This window comes from Tachyglossus aculeatus, chromosome 10, assembly GCF_015852505.1.
Source record: "Tachyglossus aculeatus isolate mTacAcu1 chromosome 10, mTacAcu1.pri, whole genome shotgun sequence".
NCBI classification, from domain to species: domain Eukaryota; kingdom Metazoa; phylum Chordata; class Mammalia; order Monotremata; family Tachyglossidae; genus Tachyglossus; species Tachyglossus aculeatus.
This window is the reverse complement of record NC_052075.1, coordinates 18941688-18967726: the sequence shown is the minus strand read 5'-3', so window position 1 is coordinate 18967726 and position 26039 is coordinate 18941688. Positions and strand designations below refer to the sequence as shown.

The window sequence follows — 26039 nt, the reverse complement described above, 5'->3', positions numbered from 1 at the left end:
ATTAATATTATTATTATTGGGTGGAGAGGAAGAAACGTTGAGGAGGAGAACCGGTAGTGATGGAAGTCAGAGGGAAATGCCAAAAGAATTTAATGACCGATTGAATGTGAGGTTTGGAAGGGAAGATGGAATTGAGGTGGCAGGGTCTGGATTCAGGGAGGAAGGCGGCCTTGTTAACTGTGATGGGAAGTTTAGGTGGAAGGGAGGCTGTGAGCTGAAAAATGAGGAGTTCAGTTTTAGATATAATAAGCTTGGGGTACCAGTAGGTCATCTATGTAGAAATGACCTGGAGGAGGGAGGAAGTGTGGGAGTGCAGGAGAAGTGAGAGGACAGGGTTAGAGAGGTAGATTTGTCTCCTCAAGAAAGTGAGTATAAAGTGAGGAGGCAGGGACCCAATTAATCAATCAGTGATATTTATTGAGTGCTTACCGTGTGCAGAGCACTGTACTAAGCACTTTGGAGAGTACAATACAACAGAGTTGGTAGTCACGTTCCCCCTCTTTTCTTGTTTGTTTTTAGGGTAATTGTTAAACGCTTACTAGGTACCAGGCACTGTTCTAAGCGCTGGGGTAGAGACAAGCTAATCAAGTTGGACACAGTCCCTGAGGATAGAGTAGATTTGGATAGAGTAATGTGGTCTCGGTGGAGTGAAGGGTTGGAAACCACATTTGTATTGGGTTAAAAAAGAAGGTTGGAGGGGAGGAAAGGGAGTCTACAAGTTTGTACAACTCGCTGGAGGAATTTGGATGGAATGAAATAAGGGAGAGGAGGCTGTTGCTGGAAGGTGCAGTGGGAGCCAGAGAAGGGTGGTTTTTTTTCGAGTATAGGGGAGCCATGAGCATGTTTGAAGGAAGAAGGGAAAGAGCCATCAGAAAGGGAGTGGGAGAAGATGGCACTCACGGGAAGCGGGGATGAAGAATGGGAGAAAGGGCTTTTAAAGGTGAGAGGGAATGTAGTGGTGGCAGAAGTAATATCAGTAATGATAATAATAATAATAATGGTATTTAAGGGCTTACTATGTGCCAAACACTGTTCTAAATGCTGGGATAGATACAGTTTAATCAGAGTAGACACAGTCCCTGTCCCCATGGGGCTCACAGCCCTAATCCCCATTTTACAGATGAGGGAACTGAAGCACAGGGTGGTGAAGTGACTTGCCTAAACAGCAGACATGTGGCAGAGTCGGGATTAGAACACAGGTCCTTCTGGCTGCCAGGCCCGTGGTCTAGCCACTAAATCACGCTGCTTCTCTAGTAGTAGAATTTAATAAGTTGGGTGCAGTGCACTGTACCAAAACCTTGGGAAAATATTCATGTTGTGCTCTCCATTCTCACCCTTTGTCTACTCTCTGTGGCCCCGCTCCATTTTCGTCCACCCGCTTCCGTCTTTCCCCTTTTACACTTTCTCTCTCCCTCTATCTCTTTCTTTTTTCTCCCAGTCTTTGTGCATTTCTGGCTACCTTCTGGCCACTTGGCATTTTTCGCCCCACCGTACAGAGCCCCTCGTTCTGCTCCCTGTCCCCTTCAAGCTCCCCCAAATCTGGTGGATTTAGCCTAGGGGTGAATGTGTCATCTTTTATCTACTGTCAAGTCTCCGGTTTGCGTTGGCATTCAGTGAGGGAGTGGGAGGATTCAGGGTGTCCTGCCCACCATTTGTCCCTTCCCATTGGGATCCAAGTTGAGCCTGGATATGAGAGCAGGTTGGTTTTTGTTTTGGTATTTGTTAAGCCTTTACTATATGTCAAACACTGCTCTAAGATCTCAGCAAGAGGAACTTGTTTAACCCAGAGAAAAAATGTTTATCTGATGGTCTGAGGCTCCTCCCGGAAGCGTGTGTGAGACATAGCACAGTCCTGGGAATCAGAAGGATCTGGGTTCTAATCATGACTCTGCCACTTGTCTGCTCTCTGCCACTTGTCTGTAGTTCTATGAGAAGCAGCGTAGCTTAGTGGATAAAGTATGGGTCTGGGACTCAGAAGGACCTGGGTTCGTTCATTTATTCAAGCAGAGCACTGTACTAAGCGCTTGGAAAGTACAATTCAGCAATAAAGAGAGACAGTCCCTGCCCACATGGGGTTCAGAGTCTAGAGTAGAAGGGAGATCTAATCCCGGGTTCTAATCCTGGGTTCTAATCCCGGCTCCACCACTGGTCTGATGTGGGCAAGTCATTTCACTTCCGTGGGCCTCAGTTACCTATTCTGTAAAATGGGGGTTAAGAATGTGAGCCCCATGTGGGATCGGGACTATGTCCAACCTGATGAACTTGTATCTACCCCAGGGCTTAGAACAGTGCTTGGCACATGGTAAGCGATTAAGAAGTACCATCATTATTATTATTCTAAGCTCTGGTGTTGGAACGGGTCAACAAAGTCGGACACAGTCCCTGTCCCGCATGGGGTTCACAGTCTCAGTGGGAGGGAGGACATTACAGTGGAGAAATCTGAGGCACAGAGAAGACAAGTGACTTACCCAAGGTCACACAGCAAGCAATTGGCAGAGCCAAGATTAGAACTCAGGCCCTCTAACTCCAAAGCCCATGATCTTTCCACTAGGTCATGCTGATTCTCCACCCTCTACCCCCAAGGAAGTTCTTCGGTGAAGAGTGGGTGGCTTTGTAACATCACTAGAACTGATGACTCTGAGTTTCTTGCCTACAAGATGAATAGTTTCCTTATTTGGATTTTTTTTTTCAGATTTCAAAGATAAAAAGAAAACAGCTCCAGTATCTTTCTGTCTAATCTCTGCAACGAGTGTGGTCGTGAGCTATAAATTTTCGGGCTAAACCAGAAAGCGTCCATCAAATGGGATTTTATTCATTCATTCATTCAATCGTATTTATTGAGCACTTATTGTGTGCAGAGCACTGTAATAAGCACTTGGAAAGTACAATTTATCAGAATGTGATCTGAACTGGAGCCCAGAGCCTCTTTTTTTACCAGAGTTCTGGAGTCAGGGGGGCCCTCTGGCTTCTCATCATCTTCACCGTCATCCTTCTCCATCCTCCTTTTCCCCCTTCCTCCTCCTCTAGCCTTCCTCCATCATCATGAAACCCTGGCTTTACCATCAAGGGCCATTACCACACCTGTCTGGGCTTTGGGAAGAATCAGAAATTCTCATGCTCGTGTTAGAGAGGAGGCTTCTGTGACATCCCGAGAAACCAATATTTTGGACTTGAGATGATTTGGCGATTTGGGGATGATATTATAGTTGCTACATTTCTTTTTGTTCAGTGTTTTTGAAAATTTAATCTTTGGCTGTATGTTCCCTCTCCCCACATTAGATTGGAAACTCCTCGAGGGCAGGGATCATGTCTTCTGTAACTTGATTATAATATACCCAACACTCAACACATTGCTCTGCCTGGCATAGATGCTTAATAAATGTCTGAGGGTGAAGTTCAGTCTCCCTTGCTTCCCTTTAAAGATGCAGATTCCCAAGAGGCCCCGGGACTCTCAGGTGTTAATGGTGAACTCGATAGCCAGTTTTCTACTAGCAAATTACCTGGATAACTGACACCAAAAAAAATTCTCTGTCCTGAATGATCTGGATAATGAGTGGATAATTTGCTAAAATAGAATTTTTTATAGTATTTGTTAAGCACTTACTATGTGGCAAGCGCTGTATTAAGTGCCAGAGTCGATACGAGCTAATCAGGTTGGACACGGTCAACGTCACAAGTCTTAATCCCCATTTTACAGATGTGGTAACTGAGGCCCAGAGAAGTGAAGTGACTTGCCCGAGGTCACCTGGCAGACAAAAGGCGGAGTCTGGATTAGAACCCTAGAATTTAGGTCCTTCTGGCTCCCAGACTAGTAGATATTCTTGGCCAAAGCATAGAACTATGATTTTCTGCCACTAGCAATATTCCAAGCCTTCCGGGGCTTAGGCCTGTACAACCCGAAAGGTATGCAAGGACACAAGAAACAGTGGTTCATTTAAATGATTTAATTTTCATTTTAAACACTTTCGATAAGAAATCTGATCCTTGATCCCTTAGGGCTTGACTCCCTTTCTGTCTCCAAACCAAACAAAGGATTCCAAAACCTCTCAGGATAACGTCAAAGGAGTTTCCAGTGCTCTACCAGTCTCAGTTATGGGAGGGAGAGTCAAGCAGAGGCATATCCAGTTCATTCCTTACTTGGGCAGTGGCTGGCGAGTGGAAGGCAATCTACTACAGGTCAAAACTCGCTTGTGCTGGGCGGTCGCGGAATCAATCAATCAATCAATCGTATTTATTGAGCACTTACTGTGTGCGGAAGAAGGCGATGGTAAACCACTTCCGTATTTGGACCAAGAAGACTCTCTGGATACAGTACCAGAACGATTGCGGATGGAGGTGGGATGTTCTGGAAGAGGTGTGTCCGTGGGGTCGCGATGGGTCAGAAACGACTCCACAGCCTAAGACAAGTCCCTCTGGAATATTCCAACCTGTTTGGAGGCTTTCCTCGGAGTTAAGAGGGCATGGGATGGTGATGGTAAAAGTGGCGGACAAAGGGGAGCATCCTAAAGTTGCCAACTCCCACGTGTCCGATGCTTGAGCAGGCAGGGGTTGTGTGAGCCGTGGAAGAGGGGGTGTCTGCGGGTGGGGAGCCTCTATGCCAGAGGGGTGAAAGGTAGCACTAGCTCAGATCGAGCTTGGAGACCACGTGTGTCGGGGCCTGATACTTGCCAATTTGTACTTCCCAAGCGCTTAGTACAGTGCTCTGCACATAGTAAGCGCTCAATAAATACGATTGATGATGATGATGATGATGATGATGATACTGAAGAGGGTTTGGGACTTGGACCCAGAGCAGACACAATGGTCACAGCTGGGCCTGTAAGCTCACTATAGGCAGGGAATGTGTCTGTCATATCGTTACATTTTATTATCGATAATAATAATGATGATAATGGTTTTTCTTAAGCGCTTACTATGTGCCGGGCACCATCCGCTGGGGCGGGTACAAGCAAATAGGGTTGGACACAGTCCCTGTCCCACATGGGGCTCGCAGTCTCAATTTCCATTTTGCAGATGAGGAAACTGAGGCACAGAGAAGTGAAGTGACTAGCCCAAGGTCACACAGCAGACTAGTGACAGAGCTGGGATTTGAGCCCATCTCCTCTCGCTCCCTGGCCTTTGCTGGGCCATGCTGCTTCTCTCTCTTACTTAGACTGGAAGCCCCATCATCATCATCAATCGTATTTATTGAGCGCTTACTGTGTGCAGAGCACTGTACTAAGCGCTTGGGAAGTACAAGTTGGCAACATATAGAGACAGTCCCTACCCAACAGTGGGCTCACAGTCTAAAAGGGGGAGACAGAGAACAAAACCAAACATACTAACAAAATAAAATAAATAAAATAGATATGTAGACCCATGTGGGGTCTGATTAACTTGTATCTACCCCAGCGCTTAGTCCAACTCCTGACTCACAGTAAGCACTTAACCAATACCCCAACTATTATTATTAACCAAAGTTGGAGTTCCCAAGCCATGAAATGCTTGGTGGTTGTTCAGGCGGACGAGGCAAGGGGTGATGATTTACTTTTCCACGTTTTGTAATTGCGGATAGTATTTTAGAAAAGCAACAAGGAAAGATCCAAAGCACAGTTTTCGATCCTTGGGAATGTGCTAGCTTAAATCGGGGAGCAAATCTCGAGTTGTAAAAATGGATTCGAAAAAGAAATTCAAAGACTGCTTTTGGAGACACATCCGCAGAATGGGTCCCAAGGTACCTGGACCTCCCCAGGTAGAACACAGAAGCATTTTAGGGGCTTTCTAGGACCCCAAATTGGGGGATGGGGTTTCAGGATAGTCACCCTGGCTACTTCTAATGGAAAAAGCACGCGCCTGTGCTTTTTCTATTTTATCATTAGGTCGTGTTGTTTTTGTTAGTGATATCATCATGCGTGCTAATCAATCAATCAATCAATCATATTTATTGAGCGCTTACCGTGTGCAGAGCACTGTACTAAGCGCTTGGGAAGTACAAGTTGGCAACATATAGAGACAGTCCCTACCCAACAGTGGGCTCACAGTCTAAAAGGGGGAATCAATCAAGGTCCACTTCCGAAAGCTTCTATTTAGTTCCAAAGCATGATTCTACCTGCACCTTACTACATGTTCCAATCATCATATGTGCTAATCAATCAAAGTCCACTTCCGGAAGCTTTTATTTGGTTCCAAAGCATGATTCTACCTGCACCTTACTACGTGTTCCAAAAGTGCGTAAACCAGTGACATTGTCCAGGATCATATATTCACACGCACGCACACACCCACAAACACAACCAGACCCACCCATCTTCCACCGTTTTTATATTACTTAAACTTTAAAAATTCATTAAAAAGGGAAATAGAATACAAAACACAGGGTAACGGGGAAGTGAGGAAAATGATCTTAGAAGTCCCGTAGTCTGCTCACCAGCACTCAGCCATATTTAATGTATCAGCCTGGTACTCCGGGCTTTCTGGGGGGCCTGCTGAGGGGTCTAAAACAGAGGGGAAGACGTGCTAATGAGGCAGAGAGAGAAGGCGCGGCCTACTGAAGCCCTTTAGCTCGTCAGAGTTTAAACTATTCATTAATACAGTCCCCCCAACCGCTACCCCTGGCCCCAAATGGAAGCAAAGCTCCAAGTCCAATTGAACACCCCAGCTTCAAAGCCTGATTTAAAGTCCATCTCCTCCAAGAAGCCTTCCCTGTCTAAGCCCTCAGGCCCTCTTCTTCCTCTCCCTTCTGCATCACCCTTCCACTCGGCACAGGATTTTCACTACTCCTAATCTTTGCTCTCCTCATCCCAAGCAGCATTGCCAACCCCTCCCGGTTGACTGTTGGCCCTGTTTGATCTTGCTCTACCCTTCCCTCTCTCCCACTGGCTTGGGGCAGGGATTTTTATTAATTCATTCAATCAATCATATTTATTGAATGCTTACTGTGTGCAGACCACTGTACTAAGCGCTTAAACTTTTATGTATATTCCTTCATTCAATCATATTTATTAAGCACTTCATTAATAATAATAATAATAATAATAATAATGATGGCATTTATTAAGCACTTACTACGTGCAAAGCACCGTTCTAAGCACTGGGGAGGTTACAAGGTGATCAGGTTGTCTCACATGAGGCTCACAGTCTTCATCCCCATTTTACAGATGAGGGAACTGAGGCAAAGAGAAGTTAAGTGACTTGGCTGAAGTCACACAGCTGACAAGTGGCAGCTTTATTGTGGGCAAAGTACTGTAATAAGCACAATAAAGAGCTTAAAGCTTAGAGCAATAAAGAGCTTAGCACAACAATTTATTTATTTATTTTACTTGTACATATCTATTCTATTTATTTTATTTTGTTAATATGTTTTGTTTTGTTCTCTGTCTCCCCCTTCTAGACTGTGAGCCCACTGTTGGGTAGGGACTGTCTCTATATGTTGCCAACTTGTACTTCCCAAGCACTTAGTACAGTGCTCTGCACACAGTAAGCGCTCAATAAATACGATTGATTTATTGATTGATAAAAGAGATCCATTCCCTGCCCACAGGGTGATCCCCACCACTCACCTAATCGTTCTTATCCATCAACCATAACCCCATTATTCCTATTTATTGTTAGTACAGTGCTCTGCATACAGTAAGCCCCCGATGAATACGATCAATTGACTGATGGATAATTGCTAGGTTAACTACTTTTCATTCGAGCATGAAGGATAGATTATAAAGAGACGGTGGAAGTACCAATGACTAACCTTGCACATCTGCAGACGCGCCGTCGGGATTCTTGAAAGGAAAAAGAAAAAGAAAATGATTGAATTCAAAGAACTGGCTCAAAATAGAATTAGTACCTGCCTCGCACCTTTGCTTCCTGGCATTAAAGTTAGTTTTTCACCTCCCATGCCTTGCATTTCCTTCTGCGATTTTAGGTGACCGTATTGCATTATCAAGAGCTGCAGAACCGGGAGCTCCTTGTGGGCAGGGAACATATGTACCAACTTTGTTGTACTCTCCCAAGTGCTTAGTACAGTCCTCAGCACACAGAAAACGCTCAATAAATACCATTGATGATTTGATTAATGGGCTGCAGGCAGAGAATAAGCAGTCTTCTCGGGGAAACGCTCTTGTTGGGGATGGGGGTGTAGGTGAGACAGAGGAGGGGCACATCCACACAGAGTGTGGGGGACGGGACAGTATTGTTTTCTCACTTCAAGACAGTCAAATGAGTGAACCCGGCCTTGGTTGCTCGGAGACCGAAAAGGCGAGAAAGAGAATTAACACCAAGCCCGTTTGAATGGGCAGAGGCTTGGCACTTTGGATCATGCCGGAGGAGGAGTTAGCATCAATCGTTGGAAAACCCAGAAAGACAAGACAGGAAATGCAAAGGAAATAATACTAATAATAATAGTATTTGTTAAGCGCTTATTATGGGTCAAGCACTGTTCCAAGTAGATACAAGCTAATCAGGTTGGACACAGTCCATGTCCCACTTAGGGCTTACAGTCTCGGTCCCCATATTGCAGATGAGGTAACTGAGGCACAGAGAAGTGAAGTGACTTGCCCAGCGGACAAGCAGTGGAGCCGGGATTAGAACTCAGGTCCTTCTGAGTCCCAGATCCGCGCTCTATCCACTAAACCACACTGTAAACTCCTTGTAGGCAGGGATCTTATCTCTATTGTATTGTACTCTCCCCAGATCTTAATCAATCAGTTATATTTAGTGAGCGCTTACTGTGTGCGAAACACAGTACTAAGCACTTGAGTGACTACAACATGAGAGTATAACAGAGTTCATAGACGCATTCCCTGCCCACAACGAGTTTACAGTCTAGAGTTCTCTGCCCACATGAAATGCTCAGTACATACCATGGATTGGTTGATCGATTGATTAGAAGGGAGAGAGTTAAGCAAAGGCTACTACCGTGAGGAGAGGGTAGCTTAAAGCAGCCGGGCTACATGAATAGAAGAGATGAAAAGATGAAAGTGAGACAGTGGAAGAAGTCAAGCAAGAGGGTCAGGACTACTGCCAAGTCTTGACTCCCCACGAGTGGATTGTCCATTTTGTGAATTTTCTACTCAAGGGTTTAAAACTCCTCCGGCTAAGAGCCTGGAGTTCCCCCCTTCCTCCGCTCCACCCCTTTTCCAGGCTCACTGCCCCAGCAGAAGGACCACCCTAAAGTCCCACTCCCCGCCCACCCCGGGGCTCACCACATCCTTTACCTTTCTCTTGGGTTTCGCTTTTCCCCTCCTATTCAGCTCCAGGGCTGAGCTGTTTTGGGTTTATGGTTTGGGTGTTTAATGCTTATTCTCTGAAAATTTTCTCCCCAAGACCCTGTGAGGAACCAATCTAAGCCATCAGAGAGGAAGTCGCCCGCTCGCAGAACGTGCTGGCGTCTCTGTTTCCAAGCTGGTGAAGTGCGAACAGAGCCCGAGAAGCCGAGGGCCGCAACCAGGAGAGATCCAGCGAGAGCGGGACGTGGTGGGGGTGAGGGGTTTGGCATGTTTTAGGCCGGAGAACATTATCTGGACCATGTAAAGTGGGAACTTCTTGTCCCCAGGCCTTCTTGGGGTAGCGAGGGGGTTGAAGGGCCTGAAATCCAGACACGCTTCGAGGGGCTCCTCCCCAGATCTGAAACACTGGGGACCAGACCCTCCTTCGCCCACATTTTCGATGTCCATCTTGGGGGTGGAACTGCAACGGCGAGACCGGGCCTCTGCTCCCCCATGTCTCAGCTGCAAAGATGGGGCGACGGGGCGAGGAGGGGGTCCCCCAGCCACACTGGGGGGCCAGGGCCGGGGAAGAGGGGAGTCCCTTACTTTTGCAGATGATGATGGTGGTCAGCAGAGCGATGAGCAGGACGACACAGCCCCCGGCCAAAGGCCCCCAGATGTATAGGTCACAGGAGAAATCCCAGAACCATCTCTGATTTAGGGACTTTTCTGTGTAAATTGAAAAGGAAAGAGAGATTGTTCATTGATTCATTTGTTCAGTTATCTGTATTGTGCGTGTACTGTGTGCAGACCACTGTACTGAGCTCCTTGGGAAAGTACAACAATAATAGTAAATAATATTTATTTAATGCTTACTATCCCGGGTCTGCTAATTGTCAGCTGGGTGACTTTGGGCAAGTCACTTAACTTCTCTGGGCCTCAGTTACCTCATCTGGAAAATGGGGATTAATAATGTGAGCCCCCTGTGGGACAACCTGATCACCTTGTAACCTCCCCAGCGCTTAGAACAGTGCTTTGCACATAGTAAGTGCTTAATAAATGTCATTATTATTATTATTATTATTATTATTATTATTATTATTATTATTATTATTATGTGCCAGGCACTTTACTAAGCACTGGGGTGGAGACAAGCAAATCGGGTTGGACACCGTCCCTGTCCCACATGGGGCTCACAGTCTCAATCCCCACTTGTCTGCTGTGTGACCGTGGGCAAGTCATTTAACTTCGCTGTGCCTCAGTTACCTCATCTGTAAAATAGGGATTAAGACTGTGAGCCCCACGTGGGGCAACATGATTGCCTTGTATCTACTCCAGTGCTTAGAATGGTTTTTAAGCACTTAGTACAGTGCACACAGTAAGTGCTCAATAAATATGATTGAATGAATGAGGTCACTGAGGCCCTGAGAAGTGAATTCTATTTGTTCTGACGACTTAGCGCTTAGTTCTAAGCGCTTAGTACAGTGCTCTGCACACAGTAAGCGCTCAATAAATACGATTGATGATGACTTGACACCCGTCTACATGTTTTGTTTTGTTGTCTGTCTCCCCCTTCTAGACCGTGAGCCTGTTGTTGGGTAAGGACCGTCTCTATACGTCGCAAACTTGTACTTCCCAAGCGCTTAGTACAGTGCTCTGCACACAGTAAGTGCTCAATAAATACGATTGAATGAATGAAAGTGACTTGCCCAAGGTCACACGGCAAAACAATAGAACAATAAACAGACACATTCCCTGCCCACCACGTTTTCCCTGCCTGCTCGAGCAGGTGCCAATATCCGGGGATCCCAAATGGGATTGGGACCACCCCCCTAGTCTGGGGACGGGGAATTTCGGAGCGGTGGGCAGAACTCCCGGGAACAGGGAGCTTAGGAGTGTGGGTGGGTGGGTGGGTGGGTGGGGGTATCCCAGGATGTTCACCACAAAGGCCAGGTTCAGAAAGAGTTGAGTCTAGACTGTAAGCTTGTTCTCTAGACTGTAAACTCACTGTGGGCAGGGAATGCATCTGTTTATTGTTGTATTGAGTACCGTATTGTAGTGTTGTATTGTATTGTATTGTTGTATAGAGAAGCAGCGTGGCTCAGTGGAAAGAGCACGGGCTTTGGAGTCAGAGGTCATGGGTTCAAATCCCGGCTCCACCACTTGTCAACTGTGTGACTTTGGGCAAGTCACTTCACTTCTCTGTGCCTCAGTTACCTCACTTGTAAAAATGGGGATTAAAACTTTGAACCCCCCCGTGGGACAACCTGATCACCTTGTAACCTCCCCAGCGCTTAGAACAGTGCTTTGCACATAGTAAGCGCTTTACAAATACCATCATTATTATTATTAGTATTAGTATTGGACTCTCCCAATAATAATGATGGCACTTATTAAGCGCTTACTATGTGCAAAGCACTGTTCTAAGCGCTGGGGAGGTTACTAGCTGATCAGGTTGTACCACGGGGGGCTCACAGTCTCAATTCCCATTTCCAGATGAGGTAACTGAGGCACAGAGAAGTTAAGTGACTTGCCCAAAGTCACACAGCTGACAATTGGCAGAGCCGGGATTTGAACACATGACCTCTGATTCCAAAGCCCGGCTCTTCCCACTGAGCCACGCTGCTTCTCTAAGTGCCTCGCAGAGTGCTCTGCGCACAGTAAGCGCTCAATAAATACGACTGAATGAACGAATGGATGAGTGTGTGGGTGTAGTGTAGGTGTGTGGGTTTGCGCGTTGTTTTACGGGTGCGGATATAGTGGAGGTGTGTGGGTTTGTGCGTTTTGAGCATGTGGAGGTGTGTGGGTTTGTGTGGTGTGTTTGTGTGTGTGCACGATCTCTGAGCCAAGGGTCCCGGGGGCAGAGGAGCAGGGAGATGGGGAAGCCGCCTCACTGGAGCTGGGCCTGTCCTGGCAGTTGCTGAGGGCCGGGGTGGTCCGGGTCACATTGAGAGGGTCCGGCCGGGCCGTCGTCGTCCTGGGCACCGGAGGGCGGGTGGTGGCCGGTCCTGGGATGAGACAATGACAGTGGTCCTTTGTGCTGACCCCCCACTCCCATCCCGGCTCCCCACCTGTCCCCTTTACAGCTATCCTGGCTGGGCTGGGCCCCCATCCCCGGGGATTTATAATTAATAATAATAATAATAATAATAATAATAATGAGGGTATTTGTTAAGAGCTTACGGTGTGCCAAGCACTGTTCTAAGCGCTGGGGTAGATACAAGCGAATCAGGTGATACCACGTGGGGCTCACGGTTTTCATCCGCATTTTACAGATGAGAGAACTGACGCACAAAGAAGTGAAGTGGCTTGGCCAGGGTCACCCAGCAGACTGCGGCAGAGCTGGGATTAGAACCCATGTCCTCTGACTCCAAAGCCCGGGCTCTTGCCACTAAGCCGCACCCTCCGCTCCTCTGCCGCTCACCTCCTCACTGTACCTCGTTCTCGCCTGTCCCACCGTCGACCCCCGGCCCACGTCCTCCCCTGGCCTGGGATGCCCTCCCTCCGCACATCTCTTCCTCCCTTCAAAGCCCTACTGAGAGCTCACCTCCTCCAGGAGGCCTTCCCAGACTGAGCCCCCTTTCTCCTCTCCTCCTCCCCATCCTCCCCCTCTGCCCTACCTCCTTCCCCTCCCCACAGCACCTGTATATATGTTTGTACAGATTTATTACTCTATTTATTTTACCTGTACATATTTACTATTCTATTTATTTTGTTAATGATGTGCATCTAGCTTTATTTCTATTTGTTCTGACGCCTTGACACCTGTCCACATGTTTTGTTTTGTTGCCTGTCTCCTCCTTCTAGACTGTGAGCCCGTTGTTGGGTGGGGACCGTCTCTATATGTTGCCAACTTGTACTACCCAAGTGCTTAGTACAGTGCTCTGCACACAGTAAGCGCTCAATAAATACGATTGAATGAATGAATGAATAAGCCACTCTGCTTCTCGTGTGGTAGGCCGAAAGCAAGGGAGCCCAGGCCATCCAGGAGTGAGGGAACCCAGGTAACGTGGAATGACGTGGAATAACGTGGAATGACCTGACCAGGCTTTAGTGGCAAGAGCCAGGGCTCAGGAGTCAGTGGTCGTGGGTTCTAATCCTGGCTCCGCCACTTGTCAGCTGTGTGACTTTGGGCAAGAGACTTCACTTCTCCGTGCCTTCGTTCTTTCATCTGTAAAATGGGGATGAAGACTGTGAGCCCCCCGTGGGACCACCTGATTACCTTATATCAGGTAGAAGCAGCGTGGCTCAGTGGAAAGAGCACGGGCTTTGGAGTCAGAGGTCAGGGGTTCAAATCCCGGCTCCGCCAACTGTCAGCTGTGTGACTTCGGGCAAGTCATTTAACTTCTCTGGGCCTCAGTTACCTCATCTGTAAAATGGGGATTAAGACTGTGAGCCCCCCGTGGGACAACCTGATCACCTTGTAACCTCCCCAGCGCTTAGAACAGTGCTTTGCACATAGTAAGCGCTTAATAAATGGCATCATTATCATATCTACCCTAGCACTTAAAACAGTCCTTGGCACAGAGTAAGCGCTTAACAAATACCATCTTTTTTTGTTTGGCCCGAGGGCAAGGGAGCTCAGGCCGTCTAGCGGGGAGGGAGTCCAGACTGAACTGTCCCTCTTCCGTACACCCCCAAATGCACTTTCAGGGTCCTTCTGGTCTGGTCCTGTCTTTGTCTCTGCCCCTTAAACGACCCCCGGGAGACGGTCAACTCCAACCTTTCAAGAAGACGGACATGGACCGGCTGAAGTAGAGGGCCTGGTTATAGGCCACCACACAGTAGTAGTGACCCTCGTCCTTCTCCTGGAAGTCCTTCAGGGTCACCTGGAAGGAGGCGGAGCTTAGCCTTTTGGCTTCCAAACTTCTGTCCAGACCTTCGGCCTTCCGGATGGTTTTGACGGTCCCCGAGAAGAAGACGAGGAAGGTGGGGGCCATCGCGTTTTGGTTTGGCTTGACGGGCCTCTGGTGGACCCAGGAGAGCCCGGTCTGGCTGGTTCCTAAGATTTCACACTTGAGATCCACCGTCTTTCCCGGCTCCACGACTCTCACCTCTGACTTTTCCATCCGGAACTTGGGCTGGGCCCAGCCGGGCTCTGGGGAAAAGTGGCAGACAGAAAGGCCCGCTAAACTGGAGGCTCCCTGGACAATTAGGGGCCTGCTCACTTAAACCCACGGCCTCCAGTTTCTCCTCCCACAATCCCAGTTAAACCCGCGCTTTCCAATTTCTCCTCCGCCTCATCCCAGTTAAACCCTCGCTTTTCATTTTCCCCTGCTCCCCATCTCAGTTAAACCCGCACCCTCCAGTTTCCTCTTCCCCAGATCCCAGTTAAACCTGCACCCTCCAGTTTTTCCCCAGCCCCATTCCAGTTAAACCCACACTCTCCAGTTTTCCTCCAGCTCCCTCCCAGTTAAACTTGCACTTTCCAATTTCTCCTCTGCCCCATCCCAGTTAAACCTGCCCCCTACAGTTTTCCCCCAGCCCCATCCCAGTTAAACCCGTGCTTTCCAGTTTTCCCCTCCTCCCCATCCCAGTTAAACCCACACCCTCCAGTTTCTCCTCCCGCAATCCCAGTAAAACCCACTCCCTCCAGTTTCCCCTTCACATCCCAGTTAAACCCACACCCTCCATCATCATCATCAATCATATTTATTGAGCGCTTACTATGTGCAGAGCACTGTACTAAGCGCTTGGGAAGTACAAGTTGGCAACATATAGAGACGGTCCCTATGCAACAGCGGGCTCACAGTCTTAAATTTCCTTCCCCAGATACCAGTAAAACCTGCTCCCTCCAATTTCCCTTCCCCAATCCCAGTTAAACCCGCACCCTCCAGTTTTGCCCTCCTCCTCATCCCAGTTAAACCCGGGCCCTCCAGTTTTCCCCCAGCCCCATCCCAGCTAAACCTGTGCTTTCCAGTTTTCCCCTCTGCCCCATCCCAGTTAAACCCATACCCTCCAGTTTCTCCCCCACCATCCCAGTAAAACCTGCTCCCTCCAGTTTCCCCTCCCCATCCCACTTAAATCCACACTCTCCAGTTTCCCCTCCGCCCCATCCCAGTTAAACCCGTGCCCTCCAGTTTCCCCTCCCCCAATCCCAATTAAACCCACATGCTCCAGTTTTTCCTCAGCCCCATCCCAGTTAAACCCGTGCTCTCCAGTGACCCCTCCCCCATTCCAGTAAAACCCACCCCCACCAGTTTCTGTTCCCCAGATGCCAGTAAAATCCAATCCCTCCAGTTTCCCTTCCCCATCCCAGTTAAACCCGCACCCTCCAGTTTTCTCCCCAGATCCCAGTTAAACCCACTCCCACCAGTTTCCCCTCCCCAGATCCCAGTTAAACCCACACCCTCCGGTTTCCTCTTCCCCAGATCCCAGTTAAATCCACACCCTCCAGTTTCTCTTCTCCAGATCCCGATTAAACCTGTACTCTCCAGTTTCCCCTCCCCAGATCCCAGTTAAACACACACCCTCCAGTTTCCTCTTCCCCAGATCCCAGTTAAATCCACACCCTCCAGTTTCCGCTCCCCAGATCCCAGTTAAACACACACCCTCCAGTTTCCTCTTCCCCAGATCCCAGTTAAACCCACACCCTCCAGTTTCCCCTCCCCAGATCCCAGTTAAGCACACACCCTCCAGTTTCCACTTCCCCAGATCCCAGTTAAACCCACACCCTCCAGTTTCTCCTCCCCAGATCCCAGTTAAACCCACTCCCTCCAGTTTCCTCTTCCCCAGATCCCAGTTAAACCCACACCCTCCAGTTTCCCCTCCCCATCATCATCAATCGTATTTATTGAGCGCTTACTGTGTGCAGAGCACTGTACTAAGCGCTTGGGAAGTACAAATTGGCAACATATAGAGACAGTCCCTACCCAACAGTGGGCTCACAGTCACACCCTCCAATTTCCCCTCCCTAGATCCCAGTTAAACCCTGATTCTCCAGTTTCCCTTCCCCCAATCCCAGTAAAACCTGCACTGTCCAGTTTCCCCTCCACCCCAGATCCCAGTAAAGCCGGCTCCATCCAATTTCCCCTCAGTGCCATCTCAGGCAGTGTCCCCCTGGGCTCCTTCAGGGCTCAGCCCTAGCGGGCAGAGGACATTGCCCAGGGCCCGGACAGCCCAGGCCTACTCGAGTCCGAGGCCTGGGTGACCTCCCCAACCCCCCCAGGGACCCACGGACTCACGGACGAGCAGCAGGATGAGGACCAGGGTGCTCCCAAGCCAGGCCATCACCCTCCAGGGCCGGACGCAGCGTGGGGCGCAGCGTGCGAGTGACGCTCCGACTGGTCTTTGGGCCTGGGGCTCGGGGCAGGATGTGGTGTCAGCCTCCTGCCCTCGCCCTCCTGGCCCCGGAGGGTGGGCGCCAGCAGGCTCCCACCTGGTCGCCCCAGAGCCTCGAGGGCTTGTGACTGCAGGGCAGGGGCGATGGGGGTGGGTGCGGGGGAAACGTTGCAACCCTTAGATGGAGGGGAGGGGGGGAGAGACAGACAGACAGAGGGGAAGAGGGCGGGGAGACTGAACCACCAGGCCAGGGTTGGGAGATCCGAGCCTTTAACCCTAGCTCCCATCCACCAGTCAATCAATTTAGAATAATAACAATAATAACAATAACTATGGTATTTGTTGAGCGTTTACTATGTGCCAAGCACTGTTCTAGGCTCTGGGGTAGATACAGGGTAATCCGGTTGTCCCACGTGGGGCTCACACTTTCAATCCCCATTTTACAGATGAGGGAACTGAGGCCCAGAACCAGGTCAGGGTTGGGAGATCCGAGCCTTTAACCCTAGCTCCCATCCACCAATCAATCAATCAATCAATCAATCAATCCCTGGTATTTATAATAATAACAATAATAACAATAACTATGGTATTTGTTAAGTGTTTACTACGTGCCAAGCACTGTTCTAGGCTCTGGGGTAGATGCAGGGTAATCCAGTTGTCCCACGTGGGGCTCACACTTTCAATCCCCATTTTACAGATGAGGGAACTGAGGCCCAGAACCAGGCCAGGGGTGGGAGATCCGAGCCTTTAACCCTAGCTCCCATCCACCAATCAATCAATCAATCCCTGGTATTTATAATAATAACAATAATAACAATTACTATGGTATTTGTTAAGCATTTTCTATGTGCCAAGCACTGTTCTAGGCTCTGGGGTAGATGCAGGGTAATCCGGTTGTCCCACGTGGGGCTCACACTTTCAATCCCCATTTTACAGATGAGGGGACTGAGGCCCAGAGAAGTGAAGTGACTTGCCCAAAGTCACACAGCCGACAAGTGGCAGAGCCAGGATTTGAACCCATGACCTCTGGCTCCCAAGCCCGTGCTCTTTCCATTGAGCCACGCTGCTTCCTCTGTCTTGTGATGGTGATGATTATCAGCAGAGATGCAAAGCTTCAGATTTGAATTTCTCCTTGGGCCCTCCTCCCCCATTCCTCGGGTGGAATGGCAATCAGGAAGTGAAGTTGGCAACCGGCTGACAGAGGGAGGGTCAAGAAGCCAGAATAATCTACTGATGAAGCAGCGTGGCGTAGCGGAAAGAGTTCGGGCCGGGAAATCAGAGGACCTGTGTTCTAATTCCAGCTCTCCCAATTGCCTGTTGGTGACTTTCTCCCCCTTTTAGACTGTGAGCCCATTGTTGAGTAGGGACTGTCTCTATATGTTGCCGATTTGTACTTCCCAAGCGCTTAGTACAGTGGTCTGCACATGGTAAGTGCTCAATAAATATGATTGATTAAATGAATGCCCCGTGCCTCAGTTTCCCCAAATGGAAAATGGGAATTTTACAATGGAATTTGTTAAGCTCTTACTACGTGCCAAGCACTGAACTAAATGCTGGGATAAGTACAAGATAATTCAGTTGGATGCAGTCCATGTCCCACTTGGGGCTCACAGTCTTAATCCCCATTTTACAGATGAGGTAACTGAGGCTCAGAAACATTAAGCACTTTGCCCAAATTCACACAGCAGGCAAGTGGCAGAGCCAGGATTAGATTCAATTCCTGTTCTCCCTCCTACTTAGACTGTGAGCCCCGTGTGGAAAAGGGACCGTGTCTGACCTGATTGATTTGTTTCTCTCCCAACATTTAGAAAAGTGGTTGACACTTAATAAGTGCTTAGCAAGTACCATTGAAGAAAAAATTGGATAATCATTTCGGAAATAATCCAGAGGAAGAGTGGGATTATTGTCTGAAGCCTCGAGGCTGCTAAGAAAAATAATCCCAGAATGAATGGCAAAAATGCAGGAGCCAGAGTTTCTAGAAACTTATAATTACAATTATAATATTTGTGAAGTGGTTCCTATAAGTACTGCAGTAACGGCAGTCTTGGTCTCACATTTGATGGCCTCCTATTTTACCCCTTTTTAAAGATGAGGAAACTGAGGCCCAGAGAAGGAAGGGACTCGTCCAAGGTTACACAGCAGGCCAGTAACAGAGTCGGGTACAAGTAGGGTCTCCTATCTCCCGGGCCGGTGGTCTTCCCATCAGGCCACATCGACATTTGGATCCCCGTTAGCCTGCCAGAGCAGAAAAGAGTGGTTAGGCCGCTAGCTCGCTCGCACTCGGTTAAGTAACGTCAGGCCGCTGGAGGTTCTTTGATCCTAGATGCAGTGAGGGGGTCTTGCAGCAAACCCACCGAGGAGGTTTCATGACCCCAATGGTGTTTTTTCAGAACACGGGTGCATTTTCATTTTAACCACAGTGACATCCGCCCCACCAGAGTCAAGGCAGTTGCCGGAACATAATGCGCGGGGACTTTTGCTGGGTGCAGCTGGGCTCTTGTACGCCCAAGTCATGGCGGGCGAAGGTTTTAGAGAGGCAAATTCATCGGCCCCCATAAGCCGCTACAATCTCTCCCTTGGCGCTTTGGGCCCAAGATGGGGTCTTGAGCCTCCCACCCACATTTAGATCTCTAGAAACACAGCCAACTCCATTCCCCAGATGGTGCTGCAAAAATAATCAGCTCTCCTTTGTAGTTCAAGATGTTGGACTGCCTTCAGCTAGCAAGGCTTGGGTCGTGCTTATTGACAATGGGGATGGCTTCGGTCACATTATCCTCATTCTCTCCCTCTGACTCAGTCACACAAAAGGAGATAACCGCTAGCAGGAGGAGAATAGGATACTACCTCCTGATGGAGGTTCTAGATCATCATCATCAATAGTATTTATTGAGTGCTTACTATGTGCAGAGCACTGTACTAAGCGCTTGGGAAGTACAAATCCTCTTAACATCTGTGAGCGGCTGTGTTCACATTTGCTCAGTACACACCTGATTATTATAACCAACTTAGAAACACGAGAAGCAGCATGGTTTAGTGGAAAGAACATGGGCCTTGGAGTTGGAGGCCCTGGGTTCCCATCCCAGCTCTGCTACTTGTCTGCTGTGTGAGCTGGGGCAAGTCACTCCACTTCTCTATGCCTCACTTCCCTCATCTGTAAAATGGGGATTAAGACCGTGAGCCCCAAGTGGGAGATGGAATGTGTCCAATCCGACTAGCTAGTATTTAGCCCAGTGCATAATACAGTGCCTGATACATAATCAGTTCTCAACAAAAAACGTTTCAAAAAATCTTGCCTTAACAACCATTGCTGTCTTTGTTTTGAACTCAGGCTTGAAGATGATGATGCTGTCCACGATGGTAACAGCGAAAGGCCGGGGGCTGGGAGAAACCTTCTAGACTGTGAGTCCACTGTTGGGTAGGGATCGTCTCTATATGTTGCTAACTTGTACTTCCCAAGCGCTTAGTACAGTGCTCTGCACACAGTAAGTGCTCAATAAATACGATTGAATGAAGGAATGAATGAGAACTGTCAGGCAGAAAAAGAAGGACTCAAAAGCATGGACGAGAGGTAGAGGAGGAGTAATTTAATGGAAATGTTTCTATCTTTGGTTCGATCAAGAGCCTCCGAAAAAGCCACAGAGAGCCTGTTTGGGGAACAAAAGAAAGACAGGTTTGAAGAGAAGAAGAGCATGTAATCAAACGGTCATGTTTATACTTTCTGTTTTATTGTTTTTTTCAATGATCTCTATGTAAGCTTCTCCAGTAGCTGTCCACTGCACAAGGAGGCCCTTTGCTTTGGAGCCAGTTACACTACCAGTGGGTTAGAGGATTAAGAATGGTTATATGGTTAGAAACAGAACTGGATATCAAGAAAAGGGTATGTGTGTGCACGTGTACACTATTGTAAAACCCAGATGATGGTGTTTATTCTAACCATTCTTACAGAGATGGAATCTTCAGTCAAAAAAAAGGCTGTAAGCTCTCTCTAGACCACAAGCTCCCTCTAAACTGTAAGCTCGTTGTGGGGAGGGAATGTGTCTGTTCTAGTGTAATCTTCCAAGCGGTTAGTACAGAGCTTTGCACGCAGTAAGTGCTCAATAAATATGATTGACTGAACACACCGCCGAAGACTTGGGGACTGGGCGCAGGGAACTGACTAGAATGATGGTGGTTTGCCCAGAGCCGAACACTTTACACTCTCTTTCCTTTGTTAGTCATACTCCTGATGGGACATTGAGTTCAGCAAGTGAGTAGATAGATAGGTAGGGGTACAATTCATCACAAACTGCTCCCCACAAGGTCTCCATTTAGGGCTGACGTGCTCACAGCATACAGCTGACATCATGCCAAAGCCACACGACCCAGTTGCTTGCTGCGGGACATTGCCACAGGTGTTAGTCACACTGGGGATAGCCCACCCTGGCTGACCCTTTGGCTAGAAACCTGCAGCCCCGATAGCTGGGCCTCAGCAGAGTTTCTCTTCTTATAGCAGCAACGCTCCCCAACGTCCCGTGGTGAGCTGTTGGTTAGACTTTAGCGGGTCGGGGGAGGGAATCAATCAATCAATCAATCGTATTTATTGAGCACTTACTGTGTGCAGAGCACTGTACTCTGTGTTGGGAAGTACAAGTTGGCAAAATATTTCAACTAGATCGTACACCCCCCACCCCCCACCCCACTGTGGGCAGGGACCATCTTCCACTTCTGGTTTACTCTCCTAGTTGCTCAGTACAGTGCTCTTTATGCAGTAATTTCACCAATCAATGGTATTTTCTCTGAGCACAAAGGACCACCTCATATTCATATATAATGGGTGCTCTCTCTCCATTATCTCTATGGAGAGAGAGAGAGAGTGGCTTATTGCCAAGAATTGTTATGGAAAGCCCAGAAGTGAAAAAGGGAAGAAGGGAGACAGTCCTGGGCAGGTCTGTGGCCCCGAGTTCCAGTCTGGCCTCCCACCCCTTTGCAGGATGGAAGGTTAGATTTGTACCGAGGATTATTCGTTTCAAATAAATGAACCCACTTTTCTTAAGTAGCTCATTTGTTCACCCTGGAAGACGAACCAAGGCCCTGAGAGACAGTGTGGCTTACTGGAAAGAGCACGGGCTTGGGAATCAGAGGATGTGGGTTCTAATTCCAGCTCTTCCTCTTGTCTGCTATGTGACCTTGGGCAAGTCTTTTAGTTTCTCTGTGCCTCAGCTTCCTCATCTGTAATGTGGGGATTCAATACTTGTTCTCCCTCCTATATAATAATAATAATTGTGGAATTTAAGTGCTTACTTTGTGTCAGACATGGTACCAAGCACTGGGGTAATCAGGTTGGACATAGTCCCTTTTCCACACACAGTCTCAATCCCCATTTTACAGATGAGGTAACTGAGGATCACAAAAGTGAAGGGACTTACCCAAGGTTACACAGAAGACAAGTGGCAGAGCCGGGTTTAGAACTCAGATCCTTCTGAGTTGTACAGAAGTTGTCCTTATGGTTGTACATATTTATTACTCTATTTATTTATTTATTTATTTTACTTGTACATTTCTATCCTATTTATTTTATTTTGTTGGTATGTTTGGTTCTGTTCTCTGTCTCCCCCTTTTAGACTGTGAGCCCACTGTTGGGTAGGGACTGTCTCTATGTGTTTCCAATCTGTATTTCCCAAGCGCTTAGTACAGTGCTCTGCACATAGTAAGTGCTCAATAAATATGATTGATTGATTGATTGATTGATTCTGACTCCCAGGTGTGTGAACTCCGAGTGGTACTGGTACTGTTTATTTTATTCCTACCCTAGTGTTTGACACATAGTAAGCACTTAACAAGCATCACATTGATTCTTACTAGTCCTTTGGGATGGGATTTAAATTCACAGGTTGGATAATAGACTGCTCCCTATAACCCCCAACATTTTACAGCTATATCTGAAATCTTCCTTAACTTTGTCTGCCTCTTTCACTCCCTCCCTCAGGATCTCACCTTGTTTGCGACCCGGACAGATATGCAATTCCTGAAGCAATGCCATGCGCCCAGAAGCTACCATTCATCGTAGCAAAGCCTCTAACCTTTCATGTAGCTAAATAAAGAGCTAGGAGACACAATCCCTGCTCTCGAGCCTCTAAAACCTGAATTACAGGAGAGTCTGTTTTATATTTTTCTTTTATTCTTATTTGTTTCCTCGCACTCTGGACTCCTCTCACAGACGGAGACCCAGAGTTATATTGCCTTGTTTGTCGGCATTTCCTCTTGATCTTACATCTTATTCTCTGTTGCTCAGTTTCTTTCATGTGGTTTCATTTCTACCTCTCCACAGATTAGCAGCCACAGTGGAGTGGAAGGTTGACATTTGTTAGCTATTTTAACCTAAACCATCTTGAAAGGGAGGCTGTATGTGGCAGTACTGTACATAGCCTCCCCATAAATATTAAGTAATCCACTTGGCATGTTTCTGGCTGGATCCTTTCAGACCATGTGGTTGATTAGTTCATTAAAAGATAGCAGGCTCAACATCTTTTCTGGTTACTGTCAACTTAAAAAAAAATCCAATACAAACTCACATGTAATTTTCTACTATCACTGTACTTAGGTTTTGATTTCCTACACTGAAATAAAATAATCCTGATTGCCATTATCTCCAGCTTCAAAGGTGAATTAGCACAATTTATTAGCCTTTCCTTCAGCTTCATCTATGAACCCTATACTCAACGTCAAGTGTCAGGACAAAATTACCAACAAATAGGACCTGGAATAAAGCCAACCTGTCCACGAGGTTTAATCAATCAATCAGTCATTCAATCCAACCAGCAATCAATAGGATTTATTAGGTACCGTAATAAGTAATTGGGAGAGTACAGCAGATGTACGATACACATTTCCGTAGAGAAGCAGCGTAGCTCAGTGGAAAGAGCATGGGCTTTGGAGTCAGAGGTCATGGGTTCAAACCCCGGCTCCGCCAATTGTCAGCTGTGTGACTTTGGGCAAGTCACTTAACGTCTCTGAGCCTCAGTTCCCTCTTCTGTAAAATGGGAATTAAGACTGTGAGCCCCATGTGGGACAACTTGATCACATTGTATCCCCCCAACGCTTAGAACAGTGCTCTGCACAGAGTAAGCGCTTAACAAATGCCATCATTATTATTATTATTCTCTGTTCCTCAGTTCCCTCATCTGTAAAATGGGGATGAAGACTGTGAGCCCCCCGTGGGACAACCTGATCACCTTGTAACCTCCCCAGTGCTTAGAACAGTGCTTTGCACATAGTAAGCACTTAATAAATGCCATCATTACCATTATTGTTATTTTCTGCCCTTAAAGATCTTGTCAACCATTTTTATTGAGCACTTACTGTGTGCAGACCACAGTACTAAGTGCTTGGGAGAGTACAACAGAGTTGGTAGACATTTTCCCCGCTCACAGTGAGCTTTCAGTCCTAAGGGGGGGACAGATATTAATTAATCTCCAAGGAGATGTGCCTTCAATAAAGCTTCGAAGGTGGGGAGGGTAATTGTCAGACATGAAGGGGAGGGTGTTACAGGCCAGAGGCAGGTTGTGGGCAAGAGGTCAGAGGTGAGAGGAATGAAATCGAGCTACAGTGAGTACAGTGATCTTTCAATCTAAAAGCGGTGGGAACGGGGTGGACGGATAAGGCAAAATTATTTACAAATAGTCGAAGCAGGAAGAAGTAGAATACACAACACATACAAATGCATCAGGACGAAGTTGTAGAATGAATCATTGTATATATGCAGAAGCAGAAATACAGTATATCCAGATGTGACCCTCGATTGTCAACTTCTTCAGGTAGGAATCAAGTTCACTAATCCCGTTGATTTCTCCTAAGCATGCAGTACAGTGTTCTGTGCAAAGTAAGGGCTTAATACATTGATTGATAATAATAATAAATGGTGATGCCTTTTTTTAATTGCTTACTATGTGTAAAGCACTGTTCTAAATGCTGGGGAGGTTACAAGGTGATTAGCTTGTCCCATGGGGGGCTCACAGTCTTAATCCCCATTTTACAGATGAGGTAACTGAGACCCAGAGAAGTGGAGTGACTTCCCCAAAGTCACACAGCTGACCATTGGTGAAGTCAGGATTAGAACCCATGACTTCTGACTCCAAAGCTCGTGCTCTTTCCACTGAGCCACGCTGCTGATGAGGGCTGAAGCTCATTCACAGTCAAGCAATCAATTCTATTTATTTCCCCTGGGTAGCACATGTGAGGAGAACGGAGGCCAGCAGGGCAAAAGGGCAGTTGTCAATTGGTGAACTCACTGGACTGGAAAGGAGGAATAAATTATTTAAAGACTTAGTGAAGCAGAGCCTCAAACAAGGGGATGTAGGGGAATATACAGGTCAGTGTGGTTGGCAAAAATCAGGAGAGGAGATTGGTTCTACCTAAGTCTAAGCTGCCCAGAGGCCAGAACACTAAGAGGTAAGTACTGCTTGGGACAAACCCATCAGCATTTTTCTGGGCAAAGGGATCTGTCTTTTGGGGTAAAATATGGAAAGAGAGTGTCAGTTTTAGTGCTGGCCTTTCTGGACACACTCACCATCTAAACCTGTGGGCAGGGAATGTGTCTGTTATATTTTATTCTCCCAACTGCTCAGTATAGTGACCTGTACATAGTGTGTTCAAGAAATACAATTGACTGGGTGATTAGGCTCTCCCATCAGTAGTTCCATTATCAAAAACAAAGAACAGTTTAATAAACTATGTATTTATATTAACATTTGTCTTCCCCTTTAGACTGTAAGCTCATTGTGGATGGGGAATATGTCTATTAACTCTGTTGTAGTATACTCATCCAAGAGCTTTAGCAAAAGTAAGTACTTAAATACCATTGATTTATATAAATCATATATGTATATATATGTACACAAATTAGTTTAGAGATGTCTGCTGCTTTTGCCAAACTAGGAAACTTATGTGGTGATTAAATAATACAGCAATACTGAGCTCTATTCTCTTTCCAGGTAGGGGAGATTGGACTGGGGTAAACCAATGCATTTACTTAACTTCTCTGTGCCTCTGTTACTGCATCTGTAAAATGGGGATAAAGATTGGGAGCCCCATGTGGGACATGGACTATGTCCACCTGATTATTTTATATCTACCCCAGAGCTTTAGCTTAGTATAATGCCTGGCGCATAGTAAGCTCTTAACAAATACTATTAAAAAAATGTTGCAAAACTGGGTGGAGCTTGGGAATCGTTTGCATAGTTTTATGCCCTTTCTCCATCTTCTCTCCCACCTCCTGGGAAAGTGTGCTAACCACCTAGTTACTTCCCAATTGGAGGAATGGCTTGTAGGCGGTAATTGATTTAAGCTCTACTTTAACCAAATTTGTTCTTCTAGGCCTAACTCGCATTCCTGAGGGCTTCACTGTGGTTATAGGAGACTTCTTCTTGGTCAGCAAAAAAATAAAAACAAAATGTCCTTTCAATGAAAATATTTTTGTGATTTTTTTACTGCTTTTGGGAAGAGAAACCATTGCTTTGGATCAATCAATTATTAAGCATTTACTATGTGTGGAGCACTGAACTAAGCAGCACTTGAGAGAGTACAATAAAACAGAATTATTCA

General features: G+C 47.1%; 2 protein-coding genes across 4 annotated transcripts in view; one reads left to right on the top strand and one right to left on the bottom strand.

Annotated features, from left to right (window-relative positions):
* The window catches only part of LOC119933020 (T-cell surface glycoprotein CD8 beta chain-like), a 36714-nt gene extending 13808 nt beyond the window's left edge, over nucleotides 1-22906 (top strand). The window contains exons 6-7 of one of the 3 annotated variants that reach the window (XM_038752215.1): nucleotides 2693-2721; nucleotides 22426-22906. In XM_038752215.1, coding sequence (XP_038608143.1) covers nucleotides 2693-2705 — 13 coding nt within the window. In that variant the 3' untranslated portion in view covers nucleotides 2706-2721; nucleotides 22426-22906. Of the gene's footprint in view, nucleotides 1-2692; nucleotides 3392-22425 lie in introns of those variants that run through there. The other 2 variants (XM_038752213.1, XM_038752214.1) reach the window with 2 other exon arrangements.
* Nucleotides 5984-16484, bottom strand: CD8A (CD8a molecule). Its single transcript, XM_038752212.1, has 6 exons — nucleotides 16364-16484; nucleotides 13903-14277; nucleotides 12074-12187; nucleotides 9786-9908; nucleotides 7724-7754; nucleotides 5984-6473 (listed from the first exon to the last, which is right to left on the bottom strand). Exons 1-6 carry the CDS (start codon nucleotides 16407-16409, stop codon nucleotides 6431-6433), a joined length of 732 nt encoding a protein of 243 aa, XP_038608140.1. The 5' UTR covers nucleotides 16410-16484; the 3' UTR covers nucleotides 5984-6430.
* Nucleotides 22907-26039: the final 3133 nt, after the last annotated feature.